The 27,645-nt window shown below is 38.4% G+C and overlaps 1 protein-coding gene across 1 annotated transcript; it reads right to left on the reverse strand.

Moving 5' to 3' along the window:
* Positions 1 to 15,047: 15,047 nt before the first annotated feature.
* MEPE (matrix extracellular phosphoglycoprotein) lies at positions 15,048 to 27,560 on the reverse strand. Its single transcript, XM_019463429.2, has 4 exons — positions 27,496 to 27,560; positions 22,985 to 23,038; positions 21,925 to 22,017; positions 15,048 to 16,773 (listed from the first exon to the last, which is right to left on the reverse strand). The coding sequence occupies exons 1-4, from the start codon at positions 27,547 to 27,549 to the stop codon at positions 15,313 to 15,315; spliced, it is 1,662 nt and encodes a 553-aa protein (XP_019318974.2). The 5' UTR covers positions 27,550 to 27,560; the 3' UTR covers positions 15,048 to 15,312.
* Positions 27,561 to 27,645: the final 85 nt, after the last annotated feature.

Consider the following 27,645-nt stretch of genomic DNA (forward strand, 5'->3'; position numbering starts at 1 on the left):
TTTCAATGACTCCACTCCAACAGAGGAGGGGTATGCTCTGACTCATCAGGGCCAGGTGAAGGTAGAAGCCCGGGTTTCCTACATGGGTTCTGTTAACATCTAGTGTGTGTGTGTGTGTGTGTGTGTGTGTGTGCGCGCCCGCGCACTGCGCGTGCGCGCTCACGCATGTGTGTGTCTCCACATTACTCCAGGCAATGAGATTTATGGTTTCCTATGTGTTCCCCACTGGCACCATAGGTAGGTGGCATCATTACCACTAGGTAGTGGAGAAAGTCCTAACTCTCCACTAGATGTTCTCAGACAACACTTCATTAGAGAGATGCTGGATCCATTCTTCCCACATGGTCTCCAGTGATACCAAAGGGGAAGCTCCTCACAGGCTGGCTGAAGTGAAAGTCTCAGTTTCCTTCTTAGCTTTCTCTGACACCATGCCAGTAGTGAGGGTGGGGGGCATGGGGCACCTTGTTATAGACTCTCCAGGGGGGACTTGGCTCCCCACTCAGCCTTGGCTTGCATCGGTGGGAATGGGGCCACAGGTTTTTCTGTGGTGTTTGGCGAAGTAGAGTAATTATTATATAAAATGTTTAGTCTCACTAGATTGCCCCATTCCTGTTTCTTTGACTAGAGAGTGCAGGCTTTTGTTAGGGTTTATTTTTTATTTTTTGTCTACTATGGTTGGCATTTTTGGGTTGCCAATATCTCCAGCTCCAAGTCTGAGATACAGGAGGCAAAAAATATATAACCCAAGGAACTTAAAACCTGTCATTCCTTGGATTCCATGGTTCCTGGCCAGTCTACCTAATTCTCTCCACTCTTCAGAGTTTTGTTTGGTTTGTTTTACATATATATCCAGGGATTTTAAGTTGTACTAAATGGGAGGAATAGGGGAAAGTACCTGTACTCCATCTTCTCAGAAGTGAAAATCATCTATTATTACTTTTAATAGTTTTAGTAGTTTTACTAAACTACTAGTTTAGTAGTTTACTAAAACTTTTAGTAGTTTTAGGCTCACAGCACAATTGAGAGGAAGGTGCATTGCCTCCTCCATTATCTCCCAGTATCAAAATGGCACATTTGTTACCAAGAATGAATTTACATTGACACATCATAATCACTCAAAGTCCATAGTTTACCTTTGGGTTCACCCTTGGTGTTGTACATTTCAGTGGGTGTTGACAAATGCATGATGACATATATCCATAATTATAACATCATATAGAGTATTTTCACTGCCCTAAAAATCCTGTTTGTTCTGCATATCCATCCCTCTCCTCCGTTGATCTTTTTATTGTTTCCATAGTTTTGCCTTTTCTACAATGTCATATAACTGGGATCATATAATATGTAGCCATTTCAGATTGGCTTCTTTCACTTAGTAATATGAACTTAAGTTTCCTGCATATCTTTTCATGGCTTGATAGCTCATTTCTTTTTAGTGATAAATAATATTATATTGTCTGGGTGTAATACCACTTATTTATTCATTCACCTACTGAAGGACATTTTGGTTGTTTCCGAGTTTTGGCAATTATGAATAAAGCTGCTATCAACATCCCTGGCTTTTGTGTTTGGGCAAACACCAAAGAGAGTGATTGCTGGCTGATATAATGAGTACATTTAATTTCATAAGATACTGCCAAATTGTCTTCCAAAGTGGCTGTACCATTTTGCATTTCTGTCAGCAGTATATATGAGAATTCCTGTAGCTCCACATCCTGGCCAGCATTTGGTATTGTCAGTGTTCCAAATGTTGGCCATTTGGCCATTCTATTTGGTGTGTGGTGGTATTTCATTGTTTTAATTCTCATTTCTTAATGCCTTATGGTATGGAACATCTTTTCATATGCTTATTTTCCACTTTTATATCTTCCTTGGTGAAGACTCTATTAAGATCTTTGTCACTATTCTGATTTTGCTATTCTATTTTTTTTTTTTTTTTTTTTTTTTTTTTTTGCCAATCTAATCTTAATAGCATTACTGGTTTTATGGATTTAGAAAATGCTGAAGAGCTCACGGGAGCCAATATTAACATGCAACAAGGGCACTATCCTAGCCTCTGCCTTGTTCAAAATTCCTACAAATAGCTGAGATGAATGTTAAAAGGTAATAATATATTTGTGTAAAGACCAAGGGCAAGTGGCCCCATAGATGGGCCATGAAGATTATTTTTAGTTAAAATATAATCAAGACCCAGCAGAATCAGGAAAAAGTCTTTACTTCCCCCTCAACTGCCTAAAAAGAATTTAGATAGAGGACCTGTTTCAGGAAGAGAGCTATCACCATAGATAACTACAATATGTTATGAACTAGGTATGGTAGATAGGGAGTAACCTAGGTATGCCTGTTTGATCAAAGTCCTTCTTGTCCCATTGTTTCTCAATGATCCAGCAAACATTTGTTTACCAAACATTTACTCTTTTTCATCTTCATGTGAATTGCATTCCTTCCCTTTGAAGTCCCAGATCCCTACCCCCATACCTCAGGTTGCCTGACTGTCTTTGGAATTTCCATGTCTGTGTGGATTCCTCATGCATATGAAATTAAATTTGACTTTCTGCTGTCAATGTGATCTTAGTCCAGCTAGAAGGACCTTTGAAGGGGACAGGAAATTCTTGCTCCTGAACATTTGCATCTAAAAGAACTGTCAGTCATAGTTAATCATAAAAATAAGATTCAAAAAATGTTGATAAAATAGTTATCATAAATACTACACAATGCATTTTGATTCAGAAAATAAATTACATAATATAGTATAAAGGGCAATACTGGTCTAATATTGGTTCTTATGGAAAAAGCAAACAACAAACAGGAGGGTAGTACATGATTAGAAATTAAATAAGAAGCAAAAGAAACCAGTATGAAATCAGCTTGTATTCTGGGACAAGCACTGACATAGGCATCTTGTATATGCTACAGAATCTATATTAACAGGAGTGGCCAGAATAAAGGAGGTCATTGTCACATTGTATGCTGAGATGTGTGGATGCCATGTGGGCATTGTGCCCAACTAATTGGAGATGACAAACATGGTGACAGGTCACATGAAAGGTAATTGAAAAAATGTTTAAGTAATTGAGGAAAAAGGGTAGAGAACATGAAAGATGCCTTGTAGAAAAAAGAATGAATCATGTTGCCTAAAACTAGAAGTGCAAGGTGGTGAGTTCTTTGTTAGTTTAATTATTTAAACAATGGCAAAATGACCAACTATCAGAGATAAAAGAAAGTAATCCTGCTTTTGGTAAGCACTAGGATAGATGACCTCTCAGGTCATTCCTTCCAGGGAATTCTAGGCCCAGTTGGAAAGAGAATGGCAAAGTGTTAGGAACTTGAGCCTCACAAAACAGAGCACAGCTGGTCTTTGACTTTAATGAGATCCAGACATTAGTAAGAAACAAAAGAGATATTTTTGTTAAGATAAATTCCAGCTATTATCTTAGGAAGCAAGAATTTCAGGGTTTTATAGGAGAGATGTGTGCAAATGAAAGCTAGATTAAAAGTTTCCAGGGGGATTATTATTCATACAAAAGAGCCCTTGTTTTTTGATTATGATATTCAAAGGCAATGGGATATGAGCATTATTAAAGAGAGGCACCTCCTTGTGTATTTTAAAAAATAACTTACTGTGGGGAGATGTCTGCAAATTTAAACATGAATGAGAAGATAAAAGACTCTTTCTCTCAAGGGTTCTGCTTAATTTTATAATCAAAGTGCTTAAAAAAAGGTGAATGAGGTTGCCATCTAGTGACTGCTTTCTGGTTTTCAAATTTAGAGGCTCTTGATTCTCAAACCTGGCTGTCTGTTAATTAGTATCACCTAGGAGTTTTCTTCAACTATGGATTGATTCCTGACATCCACCTGAGACTGGAATCAGACTCTTTGGAGATGGGCCTCCAGAGATTCTGCTTTATCTTAAAGATCTTCAGATGATTACTTTGGACCTAGTCTACCACCAGGGTTTGGCATTAACTGACCTGGGGGCATATTGTGTATGGAATGAAGTGTTGCACAGGCAAATTTATGTGAAGTGAAGTATTTACCTACCTGCTCTAAACACCTGGTTTTAGGCATATGCAACTTGATATTGCATCTTTGTATCTGTGCTACTAAAATAGGTTTGCCACTGCTAGAATTTACCTTCCTGTTAATGCCCCAAGATATATATTCAAAGATGTTTACTCTAATACTGGTTTTAATAATGATTAAACTAAGAACTATGTACATGTTCATCAATAGGGTTTGGTTAAAAAAATGACAGTAAATACAAGCACTGAAATTATATGCAACTACATAAAAAGAATAAGGTAGTTCTATATATGCTGAAACCCCAAATGTAGTATGTGAAAAAAAGCAGCTGTAGTTTCAGCAAAGAGGTGATTCTGAGTCAATAGTCTGGAGTCAATCTTAGAAACACTGCATTAGTGACTAGTATTTGTGATATAAGGCCATGGATGGGACCTGAGGATTTTCAATTCAAATTTTTTTTAATGTTTATTTATTTTTGAGAGAGAGAGAACATGAGCAAGGGAGGGACAGAGAGAGAGAGAGAGAGAGAAAGAGAGAGATTGAGAAAGAGGGAGACACAGAATCTGAAACAGATTTCAGGCTCTGAGCTGTCAACACAGCTCAACACAGAGCCCTATGTGAGGCTCAAACTCAGGAACAGTGAGATCATGACATGAGCTGAAGTCAGAGGATTAACCGATTGAGCTGCCCAGGTGCCCCAGAATTTTCATTTTTAAAAACATATTCCTCAAGTGATCCTAATACAACCAAAGTTTGGAATCACCACCATGAGCATCTTACCAGTGACCCTCAAATCAGCTTCCTGGGTCTCCTCCAGGTCTGTGGCCAGTCCAGATCTTCCTCTATATATATATATATTTTTTAAATGTTTTTATTTTTATAAAATAAAACAAATGTTTTTATTTTTATATATTTTAAATATATTTTATTTATTTTTGAGACACAGAGAGACAGAGCATGAGCAGGGGAGTGGCAGAGAGAGAGGGAGACACAGAATCCAAAGCAGGCTCCAGGCTCTGAGCTGTCAGCACAGAGCCCGATGCAGGGCTCAAACTCATGAAGTGTGAGATCATGACCTGAGCTGAAGTCGGACGCTTAACCGACTGAGCCACCCAGGTGCCCCAATCTTCCTCTATATTAATATGGCATTGTGGGAATGGTTTCAGTCTATACTGATGAGATAGCATGTCTTGTGGATTATCTCTATCAACAAATAATGAAAATAAGATTTAAAGTCAACTTACAGGGGCACCTAGGTGGCTCAGTAGGTTGAGCATCCAACTTCAGCTCAGGTCACAGTCTTGCAGTTCATGGCTTCAAGCCCCACATCGGGCTGGCTGCTCTCAGCGCAGAGCCCACTTTAGATCCTCTGCCCCTTTCTCTCTACCCCTCCCTGGCTTGTGCTCTCTCAAAAATAAATAAAAATATTAAAAAAAATTGTTTTCTTTAAGTCGACTGACAAAACACTCTTCAAACATGGATCCTTAAACAAGCTCTTGTGAAACAGAACTTGTTCCCAGTGTGTAGCTGTGGCTTCCTTAGTTAACCACCATGTGGAAAGTAATATGGTGGCTGTAGAACTATGGAAAGTCATCAGGTCACATAGAAATCAGTCTCTGTAAAAGGCAGAACAGAAAGTGTAACAAGGAAATGAAGAAGGAACCAAAGAAGCAAAAGATGAAAGTGCAAAAGGAGCAGAAGGTCACAATGGGCTGATTTGAGATGTGTTTGCTGCCTTATGTTTCCCAAAGGTTTGGGTTCCAGGAGATTATCCCCCTGTTAATAGGATTTTCAGTTAGCAGACTTTGTAAACAATAATCCATGAGTCTGTAGTGTTCTACAGAGTTGGCTTTTGGGACCCGTTTAGTGTTGAGTTCTCTCTTTACAGAGACCCAGACTGTTGAAAAAAATGAGCCTCTTCCAGAGAAAGCCCCTCAGTTGAACAAACGTTTTATAACAAGAGGTGCGAGAGTGAGAGATCATTGAAGATGGAGAATACAGGTGCAAAAGTCCCCCTCTGAACTCCCCAGCCTCCCTGTGGCCAATGGAAATGAGTCTCCACTCTGACTCTCCAATGTATGGTCCTACAGGGATGATGTAGTTTTGAGTAGATGATGAGAATTTAGTATTTCAGTTTACTCTATCTTGTTCAACTATCCCTTACTAAAAACACGTGAGAGTAAGTCTTAAATCAGTTTGCATGTATTTCTTTGTCAAAATAATGTTTATAGTTTTTCTGATCATAAAAGAAAAATTTAATATATAAACTTATGAAGAATGTAGAAAAACATAAAGGAAAAATCACACAGGCATCAACATAGTTTCCCTTCTAGTCCTTTTTGCATGTATACATTTACATACATTTCAAGAAAACTGGTATCATAGTTAATATTCTGTTTGGTATCCTATTCTGTTAACTCATTGTGTCCTTTCACCACAGGACGAAATATTTTTTTTTAATTTTTTTTTTTAACGTTTATTTATTTTTGAGACAGAGAGAGACAGAGCATGAACGGGGGAGGGGCAGAGAGAGAGGGAGACACAGAATCTGAAACAGGCTCCAGGCTCTGAGCTGTCAGCACAGAGCCCGACGCGGGGCTCGAACCCACAGACCGCGAGATCGTGACCTGAGCCGAAGTCAGCCGCTTAACCGACTGAGCCACCCAGGCGCCCCCGAAATATTTTAAAACCATTAAAAAAATTTCATTGTGTATCCCTACCACAATTTTTTCAATTTACTAATGAAGGATATTTAATATTTTCTGGATTTTCTCCATTATAAACTCTTTTTGGTTTTTCTTTTTTTTTTAAGTGTATTTATTTTGAGAGACAGAGAGAGCGAATGGGGGAGGGACAGAGAGAGAGGGAGAGAGAGAGAATCCCAAGCAGGCTCCATGCTGCAAGCCTGGAGCTCAACATGGGGCTCAAACTCATGAACTGTGAGATCATGACCTGACCCCAAACCAACTGAGCCACCCAGGTGCTCCAATAAACTCTTTTTTGGTTTTTAAAATTAAATTTGAATGCCACTGGTATTTCACCATTATTCATAAAATTAGTTGTTTTTAAGATATACATTCTTTATCCTATTTAGGAGTATATTACTTTCTGGTATTCCTTGTTTACTAATAATTTGAAAATCAGAAATTGGTGTTGAGTATTTTAGAGTGGCATTTTGCATTTTACCAGTTTCTCAGTCCAAAAATTTAAAGTCACTTGTGCCCTTTTTCTTTCTTTTAAAACCTCATATCCAGTAATCAGTAAATTTTGTCTATTTCAGCACACACATAGAATCTGACCACTTCTCACCACCTCCTTCATCTGGATTATTAGAACAGCCTTCAGACCTTACCCTGCTTCTACCTTTACCAGACTACATTCTGTTCTCTAACACAGTAACCAGAGTCATCCTTTTAAGATAGTCTGGCCATCCACTTTTTGCTTACAATCTTTAGATGGATTTCCATTTTATTCCTTAGTCTACAAGGCTCTGTCTTTTATCCTTCCATTGCTTTGACTTGATCTTCTGCCACTGCCCATTTGCACATCCACCCAAATCATGTTTGTTTTTCTTAGTACATCAAATGAGATGCTGGCTCAGGGCCTTTCTACTTGCTATTAATTCTACCTGGAATGCTTCTTTCCTTCATATCTACATAGCGAGCTTCTTCCTCTTCCTCTGGATTCTGTTTAAATGTCACCTCCGTGCAGCCTTCTCAGACCACCCAATTTAAAATTATAATTCCTATCATCCTTTCCTGCTTTACTTTTTCTATGTTTATCACAATCTAACATATTTTATCTCTTCTTTTTATCTGTATACTGCTTGTCTTTCTTCCATTGGAATGTAAGTTCTGTGAGGGCATCCTATGACGCCTGTGACAGTATATGGCACATAGTAGACAGTCAACAGATATGAACTGAGCTCAACCCAACTCAAATATTTGTTGAATAAATGACAATGTCATTGTTTTTTTATGGGAGTGGAGTTACTGATGTGATGTATAATTAAATTTTATTGTATTAATTATTAATATTTTAATATTAAATATTTATTCGGGCACCTAGGTGGCTCATTCTGTTAAGCAACCAATTCTTGGTTTCAGTTCAGGTCATGATCTCTCATTTCCTGAGTTCAAGCCCCATGTCGGGCTCCACACTGACAACATGGAGCCTGCTTGGGATTCTCTCTTTCTCCCTCTTTCTCCCCTTCCCCCACTCACTCTTTCTGTCTCTCAAAATAAATAAATAAGTTAAAAAATTAAAAGAAAATGAAAATACACCTCTATGTTTATTGAAGTATTATAATAATAGCCACGGCATAGAAGCAACCTAAGTGTTCATCAATAGACACACGGATAAGGAAAATGTGGTATATCTATCTGTATATATATATATAGGTACACACACAGAGTTAAATATTACACAGCCTTAAAAAAGGATGAGATCATACCAGTTGAGACAACAAGACTGGACCTAGAGGGTATTACACTAAGTTAAGTAAGTTAGACTGAAAAAGACAAATACCATATAATTCCACCTCCAAGTGGAATGTAAAAAGAAAAAAATACAAATGAATAAACAAACAAAAAGCAGAATCAGACCTATGAATACCGAAACAAACTGATGGTTGCCAGAGGCAAGGAGGGTGAGGGGTTGGTCAAAATAAGTGAGGGAGAGTGGGAGATAACAGGCTTCCAGTTGTGGAATGAATAAGTCATGGGAATAAAAGGCACAGCATATAAGGAATACAGTCAAGGATATTGTAATAGCAATGTAACAGGACAGATGGTAACTGCTCTTGTGGTGAACAAAACATAACATATAAACTTCTCAAATCACTGAGTTGTATACCTCAGACTAATGTAACATTGTGTGTTAACTATACTCAAACTAAAAAAGGTGAAACAAATTTTTAAAGTACTTTTGCTGTGTTCGTAAGTCACGTTTGCCTTACAGTTTTCTTATTTTGTTCATTTTTTTAAAGAGTTTGATGTCAAAGTCATTTTGGCTTTATAAAATGAAGTGGACGGTTTACCATCTTTTCCAATACTTCCCAAACAGTGCGTGTGCATGCATCATGACAATCATCTATTCGTTGAAAATATGAGAGGATATACTAGCAAAACCATTTGGCAATGAGGATTTTTTGAGAGCTAATTCTTTGATAACATTTTCCAATTTCTTTCACGGTTAGTAATAGTTTCAGGTTTTAAGATTTTTCAGGATTTATATGTTTCCAGAAGGAACTACTTCAGAGAAATGTTCTAATTTATATTTATATAATTGTTTTTGTTATCATCTTACATTTTAAATATCTCTCTACCCAGTGCTATATTCTTATTTTCATTAGCAGTTTTCTTTACTTATTTCATCTTTTCTTTGTCTCTCTAAGATCTTTCAGAGGCTTCTCTATCTTATTGTTTTAAATAAAAATTGTAAAACAAAAATTGTTTAAATTCTATTACTGATCTATTAATCTAACAAAAGTAAAAATCTACTTAAAATTCAATATAAGTAGGGACTGTACATGCTATTCTAAACTGTCCCCATAAATTAATAAAGTATTGTCCATTTAATACAATAGTCCATTTGACTATTATCTAAAGTCAAAACCACATAATTTCATGTAGATTTTCTTACAGATATTGTGTTAACTCACTCATCATTTTTAGTTTTTCCTCATCTGGGTTTCTAGCCTTGAGATTACAAGGAGTTCTCCTTCCTTTCCAGATTTCCTCAGTAAGTTTTTTCTGAACGTTTATTCCCTATTTCCCGTTCTGTTTTCAATTCCCCTTTCCATGACTTTTATCCAGACCCATCTGTTTCTTCTCCTTTTCCTTTGGACTGTCTAATAACACCCATGATTCCAAGTGTTAATATCTTGACTAGCAGAGTTTACCTTATCGGAAGTTGTTTTTGAAACATGGGCTTCTGTGAAAGCATCGTAGTGTCTTTGAAACTGTTGCCATCTTGAGTACCTACTTAGCTCAAAGCAGGTACTAAACACTGAGTGAGGAGACGATGTTATGTTTCTTCTGAATTATAGCAATAACCCTTGGGTATTCTTTTTTTTTAATTTTTTAATGTTTATTTTTGACAGAGAGAGTGAGTAAGCAGGGGAGGGGCAGAGAGAGGGAAGCAGAGAATCCCAAGCAGGCTCCACAGTGTCAGCATAGAGCCTGACACAGGGCTTGAACTCACAAACCATGAGATCATGGCCTGAGCTGAAATCAAGAGTCAGACACTCTCAACCAACTGAGCCACCCAGGTGCCCCTAACCCTTGAATATTCTTACTGCTAGTCTTCTACCTTCCAATTCTCCCTATGCCTCTCACCCCCCTGCCACTCCCCATCCTCTAGCTGCAGTGATCTTTCTTAAGCTCTAAAATACATGTAGTACATTTAGGTCACTGACTGTCAGGCCCTCATTTGCCGGTTGGAACTATCTGCAGCTCCTCTGAATGTGTAATACCTTAAGGAAAATGGATTTTACTATGTTTTTGCTCTACCTTCAGCTCGAGTTCATCTTTTCCCTCAGAACTCCTATAATCTCGGTATTTATATTTTTATTACTGAATGTACCACAGTCACCTTGTATCTTTTGAATGCCTTTCTCCTTGACTAAATGATAGCCTTACTAAGGGCCAGGAGCATCTCATCTCTTCTTCCTTTTGATTCCCATGGAATTTTGTGAAATGTAGTCATTCAGCAAGTGTTTTATCACGGAGCTGAATGTTTTGCCAAACAATCAGACATATTGCTCTGACTAGACAGATTGCCAAGAACAGATTAACTCTGGCTGTGAAATCAAGGTAGATATTGATAAGCAGAGAGATCTAGGAGGGTGAGGTTGGAAAGAGGAGCCAGCGTTGACATAAATGCCAGAGCCTGGAGCGATGTTTTCCTTTTGGGCACAAGGTGGCAGAATATACCCATTTGAATCATTGCATAAAAGGCAGCTTTGTGAGGCTGAAATTTTCTGCCCTATTTTGGAAATCTATGTTTGTTTAAAAAAAAAAAAAAGCGAAGCAGTGCAGCTTGTTGGCTGAAACCTGTATTTGGATATAGCGCAAACCACAGTCTGACTGCAGGCTGTGGTCCTGGATCTCTGGTCCTTTAGTTTTGGGCTAAGCCCTCTATGTCAGGATCCCATAGCACTGCATCGAGGATGTTGAAACATTCTGAGTTTCCCTTAAATGGATGAAGAAAATCTGAACATTGTCAGTGTTTGAAATGAATATGCATATATACTGAAGCTTGGTGAGAGAAAGCAAAATTCATCCAGAGAATTGAAACATACAATTTCTCCACTAGATAGCAGACTGACGAACTTTGGAAACTCCTGCCTCTAATAACCCACCCAAAGAAAACCTTTATTTTCTCTATCAGTTCATTTTTTTTCTTTACAATGCCAACTGTTTTTCATGTGATCAGACCATTTGCATGTAAAAGTCTGATATAATTTGGGATATAATTAAAAAGTTGATTTTGGGGCACCTGGGTGGCTCAATAGGTTAAGTGTATGATTTTGGCTCAGGTCATGATCTCACCGTTTGTGGGTTTGAGCCCCATGTCAGGCTCTGTGCTGACAGCTCAGAGCCTGGAGCCTGCTTCAAATTCTGTGTGTGTCTCTCTCTCCCTCTCCCCCTCCTCCCTCTCTGCCCTTCCCCCTCTCAAAAATAAATAAACATTAAAAAAGTATATTTCAATTCATTTATCTGCAAATTAAATTCTGATATAGTTTTCTTCATTCATTAATTGCTTCCAGTTTGTGTGTGTGTGTGTGTGTGTGTGTGTGTGTGTGCATGCACCAAAATTGTCTTTTATGTAAAAAAAAAAAAAAAGCAAAGTGCTAGATATAGTTTATTCTGGAATTCTGATGTGACTAATTTATTAGATGGTATATTAACTCTTTCCATTGATATTGATTTATGTTATACCTAGAATTCTGATGGAGAATAAATGACAGAAAATATATAATCATTGTTTTCAGGTTCTACTTTCAGGTTCTCTTGCTGTGTGTGTGTGTGTGTGTGTGTGTGTGTGTGTGTGTGTGTGTTGTGTGTGCATGCATGTGTATATATATGGGTGTGTATATATCCACACACATACACATATTTGTATATGTGCATGAATATATACACATACTCTCTCCATTTGTGTCTATATATGCATACATTCATATATTATATGTATCTATTGTTGTGATATATGGCAGTACAGTGAATATTTAAGAATAAAGAGTCTAGAGCCTGGCTGTCAGTATACAAATCCTAGTTTACTAGTTGGAACACCTACTAACAGTTCTATGCCCCCAGTTTCCTCATCTGTAAAATGGGGATAGTAATGGTACCCATTACAATAGAATGATTGTGCAGATTAAAAGATTTAACAGAGCATGGCACATGCTATTATTATTTGTATGTGGAGAATCTGATTTATTCCATAGCTTATATTGCAACTTTTATTTAGTAAGAAACTGCCTTCTATCAACCGAATATGCAGTTTAGATTTTCTGAAGGCACCATAATGATCTATTGACATTGATGTTTTTCATTTGTGTTATATAGAGAATGTATAGTCATGGTTTCTGCTGTGGGGGAACTTACATCTTCAAGAGACAAGAGAAGTAATAGGCACCTTTTTCTTTCTTCTACCTCTTCTCACTGAGAAGAATGTCAGAATGCAGGGGTATATCAACTAGGAATTCTGTCACAGACTCTGAGTCTGGAGTTCTCTTTTGACCAGCAAGAGAACAGATGCAGAATTGAATATAAAATCTGTCCAGAGAATTGAAACATACAATTTCTCCACTAGATAGCAGACTAGGACTGATGAACTTTGGAATGTCTGAGAGGAGACAAGAGCCCCCAAACACGAGTTTCATCTCCATATTTATTGAGCTCACAAGATATTACCCATGTGGTGAACGTGGAAGAAAAAAAGATTTTACACATGTGGACGTGAGAAAAACAATCAGACAGTAATCATTAACTTGTGTGTGTAAGAAGGAAAGGGTCTGGGAGGCTAGTGGAGTTTGTGATCAAAGTACAATAGTATATTGGCATCAGATGGACCGTAATTTCCTGCAGGTGATATAACAAGTTACTCATGATCTCCTTACAATCTCCCGCTAGCTAACCTTGGTTGCTTTTGCCCCGTGGTGGCGGCTTTCCGCCCTAAGCTTTTTTCTAACCTATTTATGTAAGTAGAACCTATTTCCCCACAGAATTCAATTCAGCTATCAATAACCAAAGAAGAAGGAGGAGAAGAGGAAGAAGAGTTGCTTAAGAAGAGAATTGTTTTATTCACAGAACAAGCACTCTGGAGGTAGGAAGCTGATGGAGCTGGTATCTCTGTGATTATTTTGTCCTTTTGTGTTAGAAAACCTACACTTCTGTATGTCTGTTTTACTGTCACATTTCTACCACACTCACGATTCTTTTCGCATGAAATATGTGGGTTTCCCCCCACAATAAGTACTTCTGTGACACCAGCTATGTGTCCTACAATTGATCTCAATTCTGACACTATCTACTCAGAGATCCATCAGATCCCACAGGTTCCATAACACTCTCCCCCTCCCCAATTCAGATGCTGATTTTCAAGTCCATGTTATTACCCATGCTTCTCACCTATTGATTATAAATCAGAGTTTTTCCTACAAACCCCTCACTGGGTTTGGTTAATTTGCTAGTTCAGCTCACAGCATTCAAGAAAACAGTTTACTTGCTGTTGACCAGTTTATTATAAAAGAACATGATAAAGGACATCGATGAACATCCAGATAGAAGAGAGGTGAAGAACTAAGTTTGTGGGGATGGACACAGACCTTCCATGTCTTCTCCAGGTAGGCTGTCTCCTGTCATCTCCATGTGTTCACCAACCTGAGAGCTCTGTGAACACCATACTTTTGAGGTGTTTATAGATAGAGGCTTCATCATATAGGCATAACTATTAACTCCATTTCCTGCCTCTTTTCCTTCTCTGGAGAATGAGTAGGGGGTAGTGGGGGGAGGACTGAAAATTTCAAGCTTTTAGTCTAGTCTTTCTGGTGACCAGCTCCTATCCAGGAGCCCACCGAGAGTCACTTCATTAAAACAAAGGCTGAGGAAATTGCAAGGAATTTAGAACTCTGTGTCAGGAACCAGGGTCAAAGACCAAATATTAGAACAAAACTATCTCCTAGTGCTTTTAGGAAATTTCAAGGGTTTTAGGAATTCCATGCCAGGAACTGGGGGCAGAGACCAATATGTATATTTTCTGCTATCTCATGCCTTTTCTTCAAGGTCACAAAATGGCCTTTGCACCTCCAAACATCATGTTAATGTCAAGCAAAGGAAACTAGGGTAAGAAAGGAGGAAGCATGGTACTAGCTGTATAAGCTTTTCTTATCAGGAAGAGCAAAAGCCTTCCAGAATTCCACATCCCTCCCTTACCAGGTGGCTTGGGGCTAATTTCCAGAACAATGTCATAAGGCCATTAGCTGGGAAAGCATCTATATGAAAGATTGGGAAAGCAAAACAGGCTGGAAATGATTTATGCATCTGCCAAAGTAAGTTTTTGTCTAGGCTTTGCATTTGTCCTCTCCTCAGATTCTCCCTGTTCCTCTCTGCACCCCATCCCCTTCTTTGTTTGGAAGGAGGTAGAACTAATAAAAGTGATAACATGGAAATTTGTTTCAGGAACTAAAATTTGCCTTATAAGAAGTTATAAATGTACGACAGAGGAAGGGAGTGTAGAGAGACGTGAAGCAGGGTATCTTCGCTGGAGCAGAGGGGGGTCAGAAGAAGAAGGAAATGCTGGCATAAACACAGTGGGATTCGGGGAAAATGGTTGAGATTTACTCAAGGGATTAACTTCATAACACTGCCTTTGCCAGAAACAGAACTAATCTTGTTGCCTCTGAAATGAAGCACCACAGACAGCAGACTTTCTTATAGATTATTTAATTACAGATTATCATAGGAGAGAGATTGTTGATTTTCATATCTACAGAGCAAACAACAAAGGAAGGCTTTTGTGGCATTCACAAACTATTTTTAAATGACTCCTATTCCACAAATCCTTAATTTTTCTTCTTTAAAAAAAGCGTCATAACTTTGAATTTCTTACTGTGACCATTATGATCACAATAAATCTTGTGAGGAGGCCAGGTTTCTTGGCTTACTCAATTGTCCGCTCTGCCCTTCCTCATCTGGTCTGCTCTCAGGTGACTCTCCTTTTTCGTCCCATCATAGACGACTAGGTATTTGAACTTTCATCCTGCTGGAAACTTCTAGTGGGCTAGTCACCATCACTCTCACTGGAACTGCCACTATCAGATGAGTCACTACTGTCATTCTTTCTAGGAGGGCTAAACCTTCTACTGGAATGGGGTTTTCTATAACCCCAGGAGCCTTTTCTTTGTGGCACACCCTTATTCCGTGTAGAATTTTGCCTGTGGGGAACATAATGATTTCTTCTGCTGTGTGTTATTATAGTCCCCTCATTATTGAGGCCATTATGGGAACCTATTTCATTTTCAATTTCATTATCTAGATCTTGAGAAGGAACAAGCCGGCCCTGACTTTTGCCCTTACTGGGAAATCTTTGTTTTTCATTGGGGATTGCTTGATTCCTATTAGAATGCTCTGTGCCTTTTCTACTAGTACCTTTGCCATTTTTTGGAATTTCATTATAATCAGTACTTTCAGCTATATCACTACTGCCTTCCTTTTTTTTCTCTTTTGAGGGTGGATGAGGGTAATGAAACTCTACTTTTCCTTGGTGAGCATTTTGGCTGCTGGCATCTACTCTGTTTCCTTCTTTTCCAGGGAGTTCCTTAAAGTTGGTGCTACCTATGATGTCATTGCTGCCCTCCACTACTAGGCTTACATCAGCTGTGTTTGCTTCTTTCCTTGTTTCATCCCTGGTTCCAATGGTATTTCTGCCATTTTCTTCTTTTTCTGGGATCTCATTGTAACCTGGTCCTCTTGCATCGGCTTCACTTGGGCCAGAAAACTCTGTTTGAATATCTGCACCTTTTAGGTCGGGACCAATAGGTTCCTCTTTACCAGAAATGTCCTTAAAAGGTTGACCATCTCCACTGAAAGGAGAGATATCATTGTCCCCCCTCCCTTGAAGATCTGGGTAACCACTGCCTTCAAAATCACTGGGGATTTTTTTGAGTTTTGGGAGCTGTTTTGAATGGTCAGTATTGTATTGAGTAAGGCGTGTGCTTTTGTTTTTAACTGGAATGTTCTGAGCTTGGGGATCTCTTTGATAATTCTTCCTATCTTTTGAGGGGACTTTAACATAGTTCACACTTGCTGGGATTTTGCTTAGAACATTTCTGTGTTGGTTCTCTTTGTTTTCTTCTGCCAAGAGTTCAGTCACAGTCCCTGGCTCCATTATATGTTGCATACTATTTCTAAAAAGAGCTGTACCATATTCTTCTTGGTCACGTAGTTTGCTGATAGCATTGTCTCCATCATCAACCCCATTATTCCCAGTGGATTCAGGATAAATGTATCTCTTTTGGTCACTGTGGGCATTTTCTTTGTTATCAATAGTATCGTCTTCATTTGTTGCCTGTCTGTTTTCAAAAGGAGTTTGGGTTTTGCTACTTTGATTATTTTCATTGGCTCCAACAATGGACAAGCTTTTCTCTCTTTCCTGGACAATGTTTTCTTTAGGTGCTGGTTCTTGATTTCTTCTTTTACCAGAATTTTGATGAGCAATACTGTCTTTCTTCTTTTCTTCCTGCTAAAGTGTAATTTTCAACATAAAGTATTATTTTATGTTAAATTTTAAAAATTTAATAATTCTTAGGCAATTTAAAAAGAATTACCCACCAGATACTTAAAAGAAAAACTATTAACTCAATAGAGGTTTGTTGGTAGAGATAATTCTGGAATGGCCAAAGTAAGTTTCATGGACAAAGAATGAGCAAGGCTGGAAGGCTGGGTAGGATCCAGATATATGGTAGGAAAGCAGGGAGAATATTTTAAGAATAAGTGGCACATTTAAATGTTTGGAAATAGGAAACATCTGAAAGAAAATACGAATAAAACTGTGGTTTGAATGTAGAAATTCTAAAGAAACGAATAAGAAATAAATTTGGAAATGTAGATTAGGTCCTGATTTTGAAGGAGGACCTGAATTTAAGGAGCATATGCTTCAAGAGTGGTCCTCCTCAAACATAGAGACATAATTGATAAAATAAAAGAAATTGAAGCCATAGTTAAAATTTCAGTGACAACATTGTTGTTGAGACAAAGACAGATATTTAGACTAAAAGTGAAAAGTTCACTATTAAAATTTTTATGAGTACTGCACCAAATAGTAAGATGTTTAAATGCAAATTGGTTATAGTAATATTTTTAGCCAAAAAAAAAAAGTCCCCATCTTGTGACTAGTAAGTCATTGCAAGTGAAATGTAGTTCATATTTTAAAAAGTAATTATTCTTTCTCTCTGCTCTTGCCCTGGTCTTCAGAGGTATTCATCTGCCTAAAGGAAGATTTTCTTTTCATTTCTTTTTTTTTTCTTCTTGTATTCAGAAAATAGACAAATAGATGAATCTAGGTGATACTAAGTTTTTGACATTCAAAGAATTTTCAGTGTTCCAAACCCAGTCATTGTCAGAAAAAAGGATTCATTAATTTTCTTTTCTTCCCTGCTTGTCATGCAATAAGCCAAATTGGATAGTCTAGATCAATAGTTCTCAAATTTAACATTTATCAGAACCATTTGGAAGTCTTACTAAAACAAATATTGTTGAAACCAATGGCCAGAGTTTCCTAGAGTGGGGCTCTAGAATTTGCATTTAATAACATTGTCCAGCTGATGTTGATAGCTGCTGGTCTGTAGGCCACATTTGAGAACTACAGTTCTAGATCATAAAGTTTAAGTAATGGAGATCTGGACAAGGAATGTCCCTGAATGATAACAGAATGAAAGGAGAAAGTGGAGAAGGAAAATAAAGTGTTTATCCATATATCTCAGTTTATCCTTCTTTTGGGCAAGTCTGCAAAGATGCTGCTTCACAGGCTGTATTTTACCAACCTGGGGTACAGCCCAGTTGCAATAAGCTTGACAGAACAATGTGGTCAAAAAGAGGGGCTGAGATCAACTTTGCCCATGCCACTCAACAGTTTCCCTGTGGCACAGGCTAGATATGGAAGTATCTGCAAGTCTGTTCAGGAGCTTTCCAGAAGGTGTCACTGTGGAGGGAATGAGGTGACTCTAAAAGGAGCAATGTAGATGGAGCATACACGTTATGGACTAAAGTGAGTCATACTCAGACATAGAGGGGTCTAAGCCAAGAGAGGCTGAAACACTACTGGGCCCCAAATAAGACTGTACTATACTGATCCTAAGCGATGGTAGCCAGAGACTTCATCTTAGGATACAAGCAGGGTAGGAAGCACACAAGTGGTCAAGCAGCATTGCCCACGCATATCTGAGGATTCCACGTCTTTCCCTCCACTATGGTGTTACCCATGTATGTTCATATGGTATATGGTATGTAGGGGGTATGTATGTAAGCCATATCCTACTGTCTCATATGCCTGTATGCCACCTTAGAAAAGGAGGGAGAGTGAGGATCTGAATGTTTTTATCCAAAAGAAACTAAAATACTTAAAGAACTATTACAGTGATTTAATAACCTTAAGTTTAAGCAGGTTGAATTGAAATTAATTTCTGCATGCTCCCTCCTCCCTTCCATTAACCCATGGGTAGGAGCTCTTGAACAACAGAGCAGTGATAGATAAAACAAATAACATACTTTCTCTTCACCTCAAAATCGTAGCGTAAGATAAAATTGACAACACCATGACATAGGCCTTTGAACTGGTAAGTAATACAAAATGAAGAGTAAGAGATATTTATTGAGGGGCTGGAACATGTAAGAAATTGGCTGAGTGCCACATGTTCTAAGCAATACCTGATGACTTATGGAATGGCAGAGACAATAGTCCTGCAGGGGCATAGAGGGTGGAGGAGTGGGGGAGGGACCTCATTTCCAACTGGGGCTCTCACAGACTTACAAAGTGCTGGAGATCTGTAGAGCCTGAGACTCTAGGGCAAAGAATTTGGATTTATTTTGCAGAGAATGAAGAGCTAGTGAAGATTTATGAGCAAGGGACTAACAATAAAAATCAGCGTTTAGGAGGAACAGCAGTAAGAAAGAACAGTTAGGAGGATGCTGCAATGTCCACACCTGAGATACGATCACTTGGATTAGGGTAATGCCGGATGAAAACATTACAAAGAAAAAACCTTCTGTTGGTGCCCAAATAGAAGAAAAGTTAATAACGATAATGGGCTGAAGTATTGATCTGTAAAAATGAAGACAAGAGAAAAAGATACTGGCTTTACTTTTAGACATATTGGTGTTGTGAGAATGTAGAACCTGAGCTTGAAAAAGCAATATTCAGTTGGAGATAGTCAGGTATCACAGCCTTTCAGGGTAACCTAGTGCCAGTCCTTCCTGGCTTCATGACCTAGGGTCAGCTTTTCCCTCCTTGAACACTTTTTGGGCTAACTGCTTGTTATGTTTTATGTGAGATCTTTTCATTTATATTCTAATTTTCATTATATTCTATTTTTTCAAGTTTTTTTAACCTGCAACTAGTAACTAGTATTTCTTTTTTTCCTAAAGCAATAATGATTAATTTATTTCCTCTTTCATGTGCAAACTTTCTAATGTTTTGAAAAGTTAAGATTTCCTCCAAACTCACTGCTTTCTCTTCTCCAAGTTGACACTTGCAGTTGTCAATTATTAGGTCACTATGTTCAGTCCTGTCATCTTACCGTGGATCTCTTTTAGCCTGTGGGGTCCCAAACAACCCCAGACTCTGATATAGCCTGAGCAGCCCAGAGCACACAGCATCTAGTAGCTTCCTTGCCCTGGCAGCAGCCCTGTTTTTACTAATGCAGCTTAATTTTGTCTCTCCCGCCCCCTTTTTTTGGCCACCACTTCAGTCTGTTGGCTCTTGTTGAGCATGTGGACATTTTCTTGGATGTATTAACTAAATATGTGAAAATACATGAGAACTCCCAGATGGAGGAAAACAGTGTAGTCAGCTGGAAGCTTGCCCTCACAGAGCAAGTGTGTAGGGAAGATAAAGGACATCGAAAGCCCACATTCAGGGAAACCAGGATAATGGGGAATCACATTTAGTGAAACAGGAGGCAAGAGGTGCCAAATGGTCTTTCTTGATCCCTCAGCCAAGCACTCATTGCGAGTAGGTACACTATGCAAAGAGCACGGGTATTTAAGATTTTTCTATGAGGAAAAAACACAATAGAAACAAACTTTATAGTGGATTATTTCTGGATAAAAAGTACTTTAAACATTTGACTTATTTTAAATCATTGAGTCTTAGTTTTACGTGGACATTTATATTTTCCTTTGCAATCAAGTTCATTCGCTCATTGTGAATATAGCTATTTGAGTTAAACATGTGCATTAGCAAATCAACAAATTATAATAATCTCTTCTTATTTTTTTTCTCTCCCTACTGTGCATGGGAAGTTTTGTTTTCTTTTTGGTGCTAGCAAGCTTTAAAAACAGTAGCAGGTATGCTAATTGTGTGCATTTCACAAAAGACTGAATAGAGTTCTTTTATAAATGAAACTGTGAAACAACTTTTAAACTGTGAAATGTGATGGTCAATCATTTTTACATTTGTTATGTTAAATGACTTCTGGTTGCATCACTGACCACATGATGGTTCTTGTATCAGTGGGCTGGAGATTTTCTATGCTCTGCTTTTCTCTCTCCATTCCCTGGTTCATAGTATTCTTTTTGTGGAGTTTTGTGGAGTGTCCTATATCACCTACTTGTTTGCTCAAATTCTACTCATCCTCCAAGGCCCAGCTCCATTATGTCCATTACGTAGCTTTCCTTAAACACCAGGCTAGGAACTGATCTTTTTCTACTCCAAGTCCCTAGAAGCATGGTTTTGGGGGTACTATTCCCACAGCACTTTGCATATTCTGTCTTGAGTTATAATGACTTTTATGAGCGCCTTTTTTTTTTTTTTTTTTTGCTTGTTTAACTCTAAGTTCCTGGAGAGAAAGAGTTAACTTTTCTCAATTATTTTATCTCACATAGTATCTTGCACAACAGGAAGAGCTCAACATATATTGATTACCACAAATAAGTTTCAATTTACTCCATATAACAAATGTAACAGGCAGTTAGTCTTAGAGATGCCATCTAAAGAATAACGAGCAGAACAAAATAACATTCTGAATAGAAACTACTACTTTCATGAGAAACGAAACCAGATTTGGAAACAGTAAATAGTCCTTTTGCTGATGGCATTTTAAGCTGTTTCCAGCTCTTTGGCCAATGAATCTGCAAGAAGGGACTGAATGAAAAGAATTATTGTCCCACTCCAGGGACAAGGCCCTTATTCTTTCTTTTCCAAGCATCCTGACCCAGATGGACTTGTCAGTGGAATGAATTTAAGGGGAACTAAAGCATGTCACTCTTTAGTCTAAAATGATTTCTCTAATAGCCATCTAACCTTACCATTGGAGCATATGATAGAATATGCTCAGAAACTTTCCTTATAAAAGACCAGGTGTTACTCAGAAGCAATAAGAAAAAGGCACAGGCATTGGGGGTCCACAGTACCACATCTGCAGGGGTAGGTCCCAAAGCAGGGCAGGATTTGGGCCAGGGCAGGAGTGAACCATCTGTGTCAGGAAAGCTCTGGAACACAGAGTTCTATAGCAGAGATGCTTAAGGAGCCAGGGACTGTGGGAAAAGGACGAAGGCACCAGCCATAGACAGAAACCCAGAGTAATCAAAAGTAAACTTGTCTCCTCTATGGTTTTCCCCTAGGGTTTGTCCAGAGTTTGGCACATGATAAGGAACTTCACTCAGAGATTGAGCTTACCTTTATGTCAGTGTGATTTTTCCTCCCAGAAGATGTGTAAACATACTTAAACATGTAATACCCATGTTTCTCATGGTGGCCTTTATACGTTATCTACAAAGACATAACATTATATTAAGATGTGTTTATATCATATTAAGTTTTCTGGTTCTCTTTTTGGTTGTACAAGACATTCTTTAACTTAGGTGAAGTCAAATTCTGCCTCTGACAAATGGTAGTGCTTCTTATAACCATAGGAGAGCATGTATCAGCCAGCTTCTAAGGATAAAACTTGTCCCTTTCTTTTCTACATGCCTGTAAATCTGTTTTCCCTAAGGATGACTATCAGCTGCGCGCGCGCGCTCTCTCTCTCTCTCTCTCTCTCTCTCTCTCTCGCAGGGTGTATTAATTTTATTGCCAAATTTCAATGGAAATGGAGTCTTTGGAAATATTTTCAGGTGGAGGGCCTTGTAAGGATTAGGTGAAATGCAGGTTTTACAGTATTCATGTCTGATGTCTAACTGGAAAAACTCACAGCATGAACATTCAGGCTCTCTTATGTTTGCAGCATTTGCCTTTGTAATTTTCAGCTGAGATAAAGGACAGAAGATTGTTAGGTCCTAGAACAGAATTTTCTGAGACTGCTGTGAGAAACCATGGTAGGCTGCAATTTGGTGACATGAAATGCTGAGGGTACTTGTTTAATTCTCTGGATGCATATGGACAACTAACCCCACATAAACATAAGATTTGTTAACTCCCCGCCCTTTGCTTTCTCCCTCATTTGTTGTTTTGTTCTCATGTACGTGTGTGGGGAAAATAGTTTGCTAATAATACACCAGAAGTCTTACTCACTTCTCCCTCTGAAGAAAGAAATCACAGTGAAGAGAAACAAATCCCAATTCAGAATGTTTCTCTCTTCTATCACACATTGTGTGAATTAAGTGCCAAAATTACGTTGTATAATTTTGCATCTCCATTCTAAGTGCACAAGAATATTTTGACAGTTAAAAATTTCCTCTCATGATTTTTTCTTTACAGAGTTGAAATAGGTTTATTTGAGAAGAATAATTCTGTTTACCCTCTGTTCTTCCACACAGTCTTCCTTAGTTTTCTCAGTCTGTGGTTGAAATGTCTGGAAGGGAACAAAAAATAAAACTTCACCAAACATTCATTCTTTCATCCACTTGTGCACACAATAATTGTCTCATTTATTTTTCTCTGACTGGGTTGTACTATTCAGTGTGGAAAATCATTCCAACCAAAGAAGATGCATACATTACAGTCATATTTATGTTAGTCCTTGCAGAAGAGGGAGCCCGTATTCCTCCTCCAGAGGGAGACAAGGCCATCTCCATTATACAACCATATTCAGGCACAGGAGCATTGCCAGGCTGGGGGAGGGGTGCCACTTCCATGTGGAAGCATGGATGTCTCCGATATCAACTGAAAAAGAAGTTTTCACTGGCACATGGAGAGTTGTTCAGTATCAGTGAACCGAAATCAGAATCTGATAATGTGGATTGTATGTGTGTATTGATTGTATAAGTTTAGTAATTGCTGTATGAACAAAGAACTGATGTTGCTAATGGTCCAGCAAGAGTAAAACCATAGCACTGTATGTAAGGGTTAGGATCACACCCAGGAATGGGACTTTGTTGTTGCCAGTCACCTGAGCAGAGATTTCTTTCAGGGAAAGGAAAATGCAGTGGCCTACGTATCGGGACAAATACTCTCTCTTGATCTGATATGAAAGTGTTCAAAGATCTTGAGAGTACCTGGGGTGAGAGGCAGCTATTGAAGTGCAGAAATGCCAGGAACTAGAAAGGAATAGCTCCAGGCAGCTTGTTCCAGGCTTTGGGGCTAAAATTTAGGTGTCACAGGAGAGCATTCAGAAGAGGACCTGAGAATTTTGGAGCAAGCCTGCTGTGGAAGAACAGACATAATTCTTTTAGTCCCAGTATTTTTATTTTCTTATTTATTTTTGAAATTCCTAGGTTATCTCGGATTTGAGAAGAGGAACCAATGGGTGGGATTAGTTTGTGTTTAAATGCATGTGCTAAAGTGGAAGCAGGCATCATGGTGGTGTCAGTCATAGAAGAGAGAGAAACCCTCAAGAGAAAGATGAAATAAAAAGGTCCTATCTACCTAGAAAGTATTCTTCCTGAATAAACTTTAATGTTCTATATTTTTCTGCAATAAGATCTAGGCAATTATCCTTTCGGATATTGCACTTCTGCTCTCTCTGGGATGACCTCTACAAACTACATTTCCCAAGCTCCTTTGCCATCTGGGTTCGGTCTGGGTTTGGATGATGGGAGGCCTAGCTTGAGCTTGAAGGGTAGAAGGAGAGCGACCAAGGCTCTCTCTGGGGTTGCATCTCTGGGATGGACATACCTCTTTTGTGGTCCTATATTTGTTGCCCCCCCCCCCCCCCCACTTAGGGCACAGAGAACAGCACCTCCTTCCTTGTTTCTTCAGCCCAAGGGGTGCTAGTAGCTTCAATTTTGGGTTGCCTCACCACCCTTGATTTGCTCTTTCTCTTTGTCCTATTACGTTATAATTATCCTCCAAATAAAATCCCTCTATTGAACACCCACCCTGTTGTGGGTTTTATTTTCCTGATGGGACGCTGACTGATAAAATTATCTTAGAAATAAATTCAATACTTTACTAACAGTGTGCTATTGGCTTGGCTCCAAGGCAGATCTGCCTAACATTCCATTACATGCTAGAAACAAAAATAGCTTGTCAATAATACCAATATTTACATAGCACTTTACAGTTTGTAAGCTATAAAATTTATATCTATATAGGCAGTAGAAGAAACAAAGTTGCCTATGCTTAAAGTGGTGGTAGTTGTCGAAGTGAAGAAGATATTTTAACTGAAACCTCAGTCTCAAAGTTCCAGGGTTAAAATAATAAATTTTTAAGTGGCCTGCTATATGCAAAAAAATAATAATAAGAGGAAATGTTCCTGAATTTTACATGAAGTACCTTCAAGGCATATTTTATAATTCAATCCATTATTGACATTTTTTCTTATGTTGGTTCTTCTATTAGCCTGTGCATGTAAATTTACATCATTGTATCATTTCTCAAAAGTATCAACACTGTGAAAATAATTCTGAATATGAGGCTACAGAAAAGAGAAACCTAAAAATGAGATGGGTAGATATTAAACAAGAGAAAAAAAAAAAACCAACAGGTTGGGGTATTCGGCATCTTCTTATAGAACACACATACGCATGAATTAAAAACTATACTCGGTAAGATAGAATACTTTAATATAGTTCATGATAATCAAGAACTTACAACAAAGTAACTTAGAGTCTTTGTAGTCTACTGCATGTTGATGAATATTAATTGAATTGCATGGCCCAATAACCATCTTTTCTCCCATTTTCAAGTTTTATTTTTGAAGGAAACCAAAATGTCACCCCCAAAATATGCTTCTTTGACATAAAAATTATTTTGAACTGGGGGTACCTGGGTGGCTCAGTTGGTTAAGCATCTGACCCTTGACTGGCTCAGGTCATGTTCTCACGGTTCATGAGTTTGAGCCCCACGTTGGGCTCTGTGCTGATAGTGCAAGATCCTGTCCCCCTCTTCCTCTGCCCCTCCTCTGTGCTCGCTCTCTCTCAAAATAAATAAATAAACAAAAAAAAAAAATTATTTTGAACTGAAGGCAATTAAGAAGTAGAAAATGCAGAATAAGTTCCCCTTTTCAGCCTCAAGGCAGGAAACCAATTCTCCTGTTACTGGAGATAGACTCTTATCAGTTCAGAGATGGCATCAGAAGAATCCACAGGAAATTTTGTTAAACTAACTTAATCCTCCTCATTAAGGAAGATAAGGACTACCTAGCCCTTGTTGGACTACTAACCCAAACCCCTTTGTCTTACCAAATTTTCACAAATTGTTTGTCTAAAAGGTATAAAGGCTTCCTGCTTTGGTCACCTCTTTGGGTCTTCTCTTGTGAAGGCTTCCATGTGCATGTAGAAATTTAATAACATTTGTGTTCTTTTGTCCTGTTAATCTGTTTCTGTCAGTTTAATTTGCTGACTGAGCCACAGACCCAAAGAGGGTTGAAGAAAACTTTTTTCCCCCTACAGTTTGAATCTGGATTGTAATTCCAAAACAGATGTGAGTGACTCAGTATATTCTAATTTCTGATACCACAATCTATTATTAAACAATTGAGGTAATTGCTCAAATGAGATCTATATATCTGGGAGAAAACATTACATTTAGCCATTCATAATTACAAATTTTGTCTCTATGTCCTTGCTGTGAGCCTCTTTCATCTGAAAGACGCATCCCTCCCTTCTTCCCCCACATTCACTTTGCAATTCTCCCACGCTTGAATGTGGCCTTGTAATGGAGAAGGCATTGTGTCTCCCTCTGGGAAGGGTGCTGGCTCCCTCTCTTGACCAGTGGTAACTGGATTGATATTGACATAACATTTACTGGAAAACGGTCACAGGGTGCCATTCCATCTGTTCCTGGGAATATGTTGCTCGAAATAGATTTGTCCTCAGCTGGCGGGATTGAGCTGGGTCAGCAAGACCCACTCAACCCCCGTCATGCCTAAGCACATGCCTCTGTGGTGATGATTGAGCTGAGTTGTGTGGATTGGGGCTGGCAGATGTCTATTTTAAGCAGTATAGCCCACCACAGGACTGTGAAAGGATATGTGCTAAGAGGGGCCATGCTTTCCTCAACTTCTGCTGTCCTCACTAGATGGTATGGTTCATGCTCATCACTGGATTACCTAACTGGTCACTCACTTACTCAAGACCTATATTTAAGTACTTCCAGCAACAGGATGACTACTTATTTCCATGCTCTCCAACTGGAATGGTTGCTCTGAAAAGCTAGGATGCTTTTCATACATTATCTAATTAGCACTGTGTCTACACTATAGAAAATATTGGTAGCACTCAGCATTTTCACAAGATAATTTAGTCACATCCTGAGTACCCATCTGGGTGAATCAGAGGGAAGAAAAGATACAAAAGGAAATTGCAGCTCAATTTATGTTAAACCTAGGGGTCCTTTTTCCCATTTTTAGCCTTGCTGATGAAGTGAAAATCATTAGCAGCATTTCACAGTGTTGGGGTGTTGCAAGAATTACAGGAAAGGTCTGGTTTTTTTCCATTACCATGTATATACAAAATTTAGTTGGTCAGCCTTAATCAGGTCGGGGTTTTTTTTGTTTTTTTTTTTTTTTTTGTTTTTTTCAGTTTTTAGTAAAATATTGAGAAGTTCTTTAGCTATAATTTGGGTCCCTGCTCATTTACTGATTAAAATTAGCTGATTTGAAACACTGTGGCTGGCTATTAATTTTCTCAAAAACAACTCTTTTTGGCATTTCTTAAAAGGCAACATGTTGACATTTTGTAATTCAGCACATGTTCATTGAGGTCCTCCTTGGTGTTAGACATTCGTGTCAAGTGCTGTCTGCTTTCTGTTTGCTTGGTACTTTATTACAACTAAACTAAGTAGGGGTTACTAATTTAAACAACATGCTTTAAAAAAAATAGAGCAAGAGATACTATGATGCATATAACTGAATTGGTAAATGCTTACTGGTGCTGCCCAGGTCACGCTGAAAAGAAGGAGTCCCAAACAAACAATTTGCATCTTCGAGACTCTCTGCAAAAAGACAATAATATTTTACCCTAAAGCAATGCCAATTATGAGCTGCAGTCCTAATAATAAATAAAACACAAAAGTATA

The sequence above is a fragment of the Panthera pardus genome, unplaced genomic scaffold, assembly GCF_024362965.1.
Source record: "Panthera pardus isolate Hobbes unplaced genomic scaffold, ASM2436296v1 HiC_scaffold_13, whole genome shotgun sequence".
NCBI lineage: Eukaryota > Metazoa > Chordata > Mammalia > Carnivora > Felidae > Panthera > Panthera pardus.